At 45.3% G+C, this 8,755-nt stretch overlaps 1 protein-coding gene across 1 annotated transcript; it reads left to right on the top strand.

Annotated features, from left to right (window-relative positions):
• Positions 1–226: 226 nt before the first annotated feature.
• LOC307044030 (E3 ubiquitin-protein ligase TRIM35-like) lies at positions 227–2,243 on the top strand. The gene has a single exon (XM_079689049.1). It carries the CDS (start codon positions 494–496, stop codon positions 1,922–1,924), a length of 1,431 nt encoding a protein of 476 aa, XP_079545175.1. The 5' UTR covers positions 227–493; the 3' UTR covers positions 1,925–2,243.
• Positions 2,244–8,755: the final 6,512 nt, after the last annotated feature.

Raw genomic sequence — 8,755 nt, 5'->3', positions numbered from 1 at the left:
TTGTGCTATGTTGGAGTTGAGATAGTGGAAAGTGTATTTTCAGACATATTTAAAAACCATTTCAAACATAATTGTTGAAGAAGTATGACAAAGAAAACAGAGACAGACGCAGTGTACAGGATGTAATGAGGAAACACATGATTCATGCGTTTGGAATGAACTCAACCACATAAACTGATGAAGCTCCACCTACTGCCTGACTCACATGAGAATAACCAGGAAACAGGCTTTTATTCTGCCTCGCTGAGACGACACACACACACACACACACACACACGCACACACACACGGACGATAAGATTCAACTTTACACCAAAACACCTCTTCCACTGAGAGGACGTCCACAGGAGGGAATACTGGAACACCTTCCCCTTCAAGCAGCTGCTGAATCCACACACTGAGAGTTTCACCAGAACAAAGACTCAAAGTGAAAGTAAGTCTCAGGGAACAGGGAGCGGCTGCTGCTGAGTTTACTGCTTCACTCACAGACAACATGGCTTCCAGATTAGAGGAAGATCTCTGCTGTACTGTCTGCCATGACACATTTAAAGATCCTGTGGTCCTGTCATGCAGCCACAGCTTCTGTAGAGCCTGTCTGCAGAAGTGGTGGGCGGAGAAAGTCATCAAAGAGTGTCCACTTTGTAAGAGACCTTCAGTTTATGAACCTCCCTGTAACCTGGTGTTAAAGAACCTGTGTGAGAGTTTCCTACAGGAGAGAGATCAGAGATCTCCAGAGGCTCTCTGCAGTCTGCACTCCGAGAAACTCAAACTCTTCTGTCTGGACCATCAGCAGCCAGTGTGTCTCGTCTGCAGAGATTCAGAGAAACACAGCGACCACAGATTCAGACCCATCGATGAAGCTGCACGACAACACAAGAAGGAGCTTCAGGAAACTCTGCAGCCCTTAAAGGAGAAGTTAGAGACTTTTGAAGAAGTTAAAGTGAAGTTTGATCAAACAGCAGAACACCTGAAGGTCCAGGCCCGACGCACAGAGACACAGATTAAGGAGCAGTTTAAGAAGCTTCACCAGTTTCTAGAAGAGGAAGAGGAGGCCAGGATGGCTGCACTGAGGGAGGAAGAGGAGCAGAAGAGGAGGATGATGGAGGAGAAGATGGAGGCTGTGAGCAGAGAGATAGCAGCTCTTTCTCAGACAGTCAGAGCCACAGAGGAGGAGCTGAGAGCTGAAGACGTCTCCTTCCTGCACAGCTACAAGGCTGCAGTGGAGAGGCTGCAGCGCCCCCTGCTGGAGGCTCCACAGCTGCCCTCAGGAGCTCTGATAGACCAGGCCAAACACCTGGGCAACCTCAGCTTCAACATCTGGAGCAAGATGAAGGACATGGTGTCCTACTCTCCTCTCCTCCTGGACCCAAACACTGCTCATCCATACCTCGTACTGTCTGAAGATCTGACCAGTGTGAGACTAGGAGAGAGACAGGAACTTCCTGATAATCCAGAGAGGTTTGATAGTTACTACTGGTCTGTCCTGGGCTCTGAGGGCTTTAACTCAGGGACTCACAGCTGGGAAGTCCAGGTTGGAGACAATAGATGCTGGGCACTGGGTGTGTTAGCAGAGTCTGTCCAGAGGAAGGGAAGTATACAGTCTGGAGTATGGAGAATAGATTATAATGAAGATACATACTCATCATGCCCACCATCAGCTCCAGAAACTCCTCTCCTCCTGAAGAAGGAGCTCCAGAGGGTCAGAGTGAATCTGGACTGGAACAGAGGAAAGCTGTCGTTCTTTGATCCTGACACGAACACACACATACACACCTTCACACACACTTTCACTGAGAGGATGTTTCCATTCATTTGCACTTGGTATGTACGCCCACTTAAGATGTTACCACTGAAGGTCTCTGTGACGGTAGAACAAGATGATGATGATGATGATGATGATGACATGATGGCGATGATGACATAGATGGATTTGCTTAATATTTCATACCTTTCTGCTAATTATTTTTTAAGTGTCTGTTACTTTCTCTCAAACAGTTTCCAGTGAAGGCTTCTCTAATGGTTGTTTGCCAGGTTAACCGTTAAAGAGAGAACTGGAGGATTTCCCAAAAATAGGTCAAACTGTTTCTTTAAAGTTTGGTCAGTAGGCCTGCTGATATATTTATGTGTTTGAGTTTATCAGGGATCAGTCGTATCATTTTGGGTTCGAGTCAATGTGATTCTGGTGTTGGGTTTTGGCTTTTCTGGTGTCATGTTTTTGTAAATAAAATAAATGAAAAAGAAAACACTGAGTATCTTTATTTTGACCAAACGGTTAACAATTGACTTTTTACAGCTGAGGTTAAACCTCTAAAATTAACAAAAATTTAAAAAAATTATGGAAATACTTTTCTACTTTTACTTGAGTAATGACATTCTGAGTACTTCTACTTCTACTAAAGTACAAGATCGGAGTACTTCTACTTTTACTCAAGTACAAGATCTGAGTACTTCTACTTTTACTCAAGTACAAGATCTGAGTACTTCTACTTTTACTCAAGTACAAGATCTGAGTACTTCTACTTTTACTCGAGTACAAGTTGAACAAATGCGCCGGTAAAGATGGCCGCATTGTCTTTTGGCTCGTCTCCAACTTTGCCCTTTTTCGTATTTTTTCAGTGTTTACTTTTTGCCGTCTGCTTTTAACATGATTCGCAACATGCAACCGACCACACCAACTCTGCTATTGTAGAGCCGATGAATGGGAGTCAGTCAGAGGTGGTGTGTTCAGTATGGAACTCCACACTTTATTATCCATTAAACCAGACAAGGTAAGTACATTTACTGCTACTGCATGTCAAGCTAGCATGAATGACAACAAACCTTGGTACCCTCACTAACGGGTCCGAGTTGCAACACAATAATCCCAACGGTGAATTATGTCTTATAACGTGTCACCACACAAGCCCCCCCAGAATTCACCCATAAACAAAGTCAGCGTGGCGGGGAGGAACAACAGGTCGACCCCCACGACTCCTGAGCACGGGAGCCGGAAAAACGACCTCTGCATGGGCGGCCTCCGGAAGAGGCGAGACCGGAACAACGGGTCTCAATTCAGTGACAGGGATCAAGGCCGGGGGTCGCCCCCGTCGCGGAGGTCGTGCCAGCACCACCGGCTGGTCCAAATCCAGGTGGGCCGCCTTCAACCGGTCCACCGAGACGTGCTCGGCCTTACCACCCAAGTCGACCACAAAGTGTTTGTCCCCGTGTTCCAAAACCCGGAAAGGTCCATCGTAAGGAGGCTGTAGGGGACCCCTGTGCGCATCGTGCCGGATGAAAACATGCTCCGCCGAGCGGAGATCCGCGGGACCCAGGGATACCTGAGTACTATGTCGAGCAGTGGGAATCGGAGAAAAAGTCTCAGCGGCGTCCTGCAGGCAAACCCGCTGCGCCGACGCCGACCAGGGAGCCGACGCGTTAGGGAGGAAACCCCGTGAAACCCTCAGCGGCTGACCGTAGACCATCTCAGCCATGGAACATTGCAGATCTTCCTTAGGCGTGGTCCGCAGGCCCAGCATTACCCAAGGCAGCTTGTCAACCCAATTGCCGTCCTTCAGGCCGGCTCTGAGTGCTGCCTGCATGGAGCAATGGAAACATTCACAGAGGTCGTTAGCTTGAGGGTGATAAGCGGTTGTCCTGTGAAGCTTAACCCCCAAACCGCACGCCACGGCGTTCCAGAGCTCAGACATGAACCAAGGAAGACAATGTCAAACACCCCGAACTGGCACTTTGCAGGATTGATTATCAACCCGTGTTGGCTGAGCCTCGTGAAAAGGGCTCGGAGGTGTGACAGGTGCTCTTCCACCGAAGCGCTGGCGACGAGTATGTCGTCCTGGTAGGCGAACACAAACAGCAGGTCCCGTAGCACCGAATCCATCAGGCGCTGGAACGTTTGAGCGCCGTTCTTGAGCCCAAAAGGCCTCCGCAGGAACTCGAATAGTCCAAACGGCGTTATCACTGCCGTCTTGGGAACGTCCAGGGGATGCATGGGCACCTGGTGGTATCCGCGCACCAGGTCCACTTTAGAAAACACCAGCGTACCGGCCAGATGTGCTGAAAAGTCTTGAATGTGGAGCACCGGGTAGCGGTCAGGTGTTGTGGCGTCGTTGAGGCGGCGGTAATCCCTGCACGGGCGCCAACCGCCATTCGGCTTGGGAACGACGTGCAGAGAAGAGGCCCAAGGACTGTCAGACCAGCGGATGATACCCAGGCGTTCCATGGTTGAAAACTCCGCCCTCGCTACTGCGAGCTTAGAAGGGTTCAACCGCCAGGCCCTGGCGTAGACTGGGGGACCTTCGGTGGTGACGTGGTGCTCCATCCCATGCTTGGTGGTAAGCGCAGAGAAGGTGGGTAGCGTCAGCGGTAGTGTGTGTGTGTGTGTGTGTGTGTGTGTGTGTGTGTGTGTGTGTGTGTGTGTGTGTGTGTGTGTGTGTGTGTGTGTGTGTGTGTGTGTGTGTGTGTGTGTGTGTGTGTGTGTGTGTGTGTGTGTAGGGTGACCAGGTGTCAGGCACTGTGCGGGACTGCACACACAGAATTTTATTATTATTATTATTTTACACCCCGGAAGTAAGTATTCTCTTTACTGTCGATTGATTTTACAGTGATATCTGCACTACTCATCGACTAAAAAACACCATATTATCCTTGTTAATTACACAACATTGATTGGTTTAAATTGTACATGAACATTGCAGACTGAAGCTCAGCCCTAACTTTTATACGTTCTGCCTTAGCTCCAAAAACCATTACCTCAGTTTTATCTTTGTTTAATTGGATAAAGTTCTGACACATCCAGTCATTGATTTGTTCAATGCACTTACTCAGTGTTTGAATTGGAGCATAGTCTCCTGGTAAAATTGTTACGTACATTTGTTTTTCATCCGCAGAGCTATGGTAACTTATTTTGCTGTTTTTCATTATCTGAGCCAGTGGTAGCATGTAGATATTAAAGAGAACAGGCCCCAAGATGGAGCCTTGAGGTACCCCACATGTCATATTTGTCAACTCAGATGTGTATTTACCTATAGAAATAACGTTTTTTCTGTCCTTTAAATAGGATTCAAACCAATTTAGAACTGTTTCCGAAAGTCCCACCCAGTTTTCTAGTCGGTCGAGTAATATGTTGTTATGTTGTGGTCAACAGTGTCAAACTATTGAGATCTAATAATACTAACACTGAAGTTCTGCCACTGTCTGTGTTTAAGTGGATGTCATTGAAGACCTTTACAAGAGCAGTCTCAGTGCTGTGGTTTGGACGAAAGCTTGACTGGAACACATCAAAACAGTTATTTAAATGCAAGAAATTACTCAACTGTTGAAAAAAGACTTTTTCAATGATTTTACCTAGAAATGGCAGGTTTGATATGGGCCTGTAATTGTTCATTACTGAAGCATCTAGATTATTCTTTTTTAGGAGCAGTTTAATGACTGCAGTTTTCAGGGCATGTGGAAAAATACCTGAGTGAAGAGATTTGTTAACTATATGAAGTAGATCTGAGGCCATGCAACGAAAAACATCTTTGAAAAATCCTGTTGGAATAATATCAAGGCAGCAGGAGGAGGATTTCAGAAGTTGAATAATGTCCTCTAGGTTTTTATCATTAATCTGATGGAATTGTGTCCCGATGTCTGAATTGATATTAGGTGGACATAGGGACAACACATCTGCTGTACCTGATGCAGAGGCACTGACTGCTTGTCTGATTTTCTGAATTTTGTCAGTGAAGAAGGAGGCAAAATCATTGCATGCCCTAGTGGATAGAAATTCAGAGGCTACTGACACTGGGGGGTTTGTTATTCTGTCGACGGTAGCGAACAAGGCACGTGCGTTGTTTTTGTTTCTTGTAATGATGTCAGAGAAGAAAGACTGTCGTGCGTTTTTCAATTCCAAATTATAAAGGCCAAGTCTCTTTTTATAGATTTCAAAGTGAACCTGGAGATTTGTTTTTCGCCACCTACGCTCAGCTTTTCAACACTCTTTTTTCTGCTCTCACGGTCATGGCCTTTCTCCATGGAGAAATTTTCTTCCCAGTCACTTCCTTTAGCCTAGTTGGAGCAATGGCATCTATAACATTTATAATTTTTGAATTAAAATGATCTACTAGCTCATTTACTGAGATGTTAGCAGGGGCAAGTGTGGAAGAAACATTCTGAGTAAACATTTCCCTAGTATTTTCAGTTAAATATCGCTTTGTGGTTACCTCTTTTTGAAAAATTTTGTGAACAGAAATACTGTAGAGCTCTCAAAGAAAACACAGAAATGATCAGAGAGTACAACATCAGTCACCACAACCTTAGAGATATTCAGACCCTTTGAGATCATTCGGTCCAGAGTGTGCCCCTTATTGTGTGTGGGCTCCGTCACATTCTGAGTTAGTCCATAGTTATCAAGAACACAAAACAGTTCTTTAGCCCCTCTGTCCTGGGGGTTGTCAACATGGATGTTAAAATCACCAACAATGACTAGACGGTCAAAGTCAACACACACTATACAGTAGTTCAGTAAAATCATCAAAAAAGCTTGCTCAGTATTTGTGTGGTCTATAGATATTTAGGAACAGAACTCGAGAGGAGCATTTCAGCGGAAGGGCCACATATTCAAAAGAAGCAAAGTTCCCATAAAATGTCTTCCTGCATTGAAGTGAATCATTGAACAAAATAGCAACTCCACCCCCTTTCTATGCATTCTTTCCTGACTTATACAACTAAAGTTGGAAGGGGTTGATTTGGTAAGAACAGCTGCACTGTTATTTTGTTCAATCCAAGTTTCTGTTAAAAACATAAAATCCTAGCAAAATCACTTTTTCGTAAAATAGACACACTAATCTCCTATTTTTTATGACAAGGGAATTCTCCTAGAATTAGGAAAGAGCTTTTACAAAGGCATAGATCTACAGGAGGATTAGCCCTTCCAAATATAAGACACTACTATTGGGCAGCCAATATCCACAAAGTAATTATATGGACTAAGGAACCAACATTGAGTTGGTGTGAGCTTGAAGCCAAATCCTGTCCTAATACCTCACTCTTGGCTTTGCTTACATCTAAATTACCCAGCCGGCCAACTCAATATTCGAATAACCCGATTGTTGTTTCCACCTTAAGAATTTGGTCCCAATTCAGACAGCCTCATGGGCTCTGTGGATCCTCTTTACATAGTCCCATTCGCAACAACCATCTCTTTCTCCCCCCTTACACTGATTGATACACTTCTATTGTGCCATCACCTACTCTCTGTGATAAGTTTCTTACATTTTGTATTGAAAAAGTATCTGCTCTTAGGCTAGCCCACACTAGTGCTACTCCAGATCCTGCTCCTTTTCTGTGCCCTGCTGTCCTCTACCACTTTGAGCCTGTATCCCTCTCTTCTTTCTCGGATGTAGTCATGCACCTGCGGCCGACAAACTGCACCTCAGACAACATTCCCTCTCGCCTTCTCAGAGATGTTTTCAAATCAGTTGGAGCAAGTGTTTTATTACTTATAAACACCTCTCTTAGCTCAGGATGTGTCCCAGCTGCCTTCAAACATGCCGTGGTCCAGCCACTACTACTATTCTTGCAAATTTTAGGCCCATCTCCCAGCACCTTTTTTATCTAAAGCCCTGGAGTGAGTAGTCCAGCTGCAGTCGTTCTTAACCACGCATGGCATCCATGAAAAGTTTCAGTCTGGCTTCAAACCTGTGCACAGTACTGAAACAGTCCTTTTAAGAGTTTTTAATGATCTGCTCCTAGCCGCCAACTCAGGTAGCCCAGGTGTCCTGGTGCTGTTAGACCTGACAGCTGCCTTTGACACTGTGGACCATAGCATCCTGTTGTCACGACTTGAACAGTCCGCAGGCATCACAGGCTCTGCCCTTGCATGGTTCAGGTCCTACCTGACAGACCGTAGCTTCTCAGGTGCCTTCTCCTCTGCTAAAGCCCCTCTTAACTGTGGGGTTCCACAAGGCTCTATCCTGGGCTCCATCCTCTTTTTACTGTACACACAATATTCCCTTCCACTGCTACGCCGACGATGTACAGATCTATCTGCCTCTCAAAGCAAATGTCAAACACTCATTACAGCCGTTGATGGACTGCTTGACAGAGATAAAATCCTGGCTGAGCAAAAACGTCCTTAACCTCAACGAGAGCAAGTCCGAGGTCATCTTTTTTGGACCCCAACCTCCAGCCTCTCCGGTTGATATTCTGGGCTCTCTCAATGAAAACATCCTCTCCTCTGTCATGAACCTTGGAGTGACCTTCACTAGCACTTTTAAATTTGACAAGCAGGTCAGCCCTGTAGTCAAATCCTGCTTCTTTTTTTTTTAAATAAGACTATTGGCCAAACCAAGTCGTATTTATCTTTTAAAGACCTAGAAAGGGTTATTAATGCCTTTGTTACCCCAAGACTGGACTATTGCAACGCTCTGTATGTGGGTATGGACCAGGCCTCCATTAAACGCCTGCAGCTAGTCCAAAACGCAGCTGCACGTCTTCCGACTGGCCACAAAAACCGTGACAACATCACCCAAATTCTGGCCCCACTACAATGGCTTCCAATTCGGTTCCAAATTGATTTTAAAATCCTTTTATTTGTTTTTAAAGAGCAACTTCCTGGTTAAAGACTCCTGTGAATAAATGTGTAGGAAAACGATGTATACACTAGATTTTCTAAAAAATATACATAAATATACACTACAGTGAAATCTGACATTTTTACTTCCGCATCAAAAAAGCCTCCCCACGTGACCTCCCGCGTGTGATGTAACAAAGGGGAAAC

The sequence above is a fragment of the Notothenia rossii genome, assembly GCF_949606895.1.
Source record: "Notothenia rossii genome assembly, chromosome: 6".
Taxonomy (NCBI): domain Eukaryota; kingdom Metazoa; phylum Chordata; class Actinopteri; order Perciformes; family Nototheniidae; genus Notothenia; species Notothenia rossii.
This window is presented reverse-complemented; position numbering and strand designations above follow the sequence as displayed.

Excerpts from the sequence above, each read along its gene's own strand:
- LOC307044030 (XM_079689049.1), top strand. The coding sequence starts at position 494 with ATGGCTTCCAGATTAGAGGAAGATCTCTGCTGTACTGTCTGCCATGAC.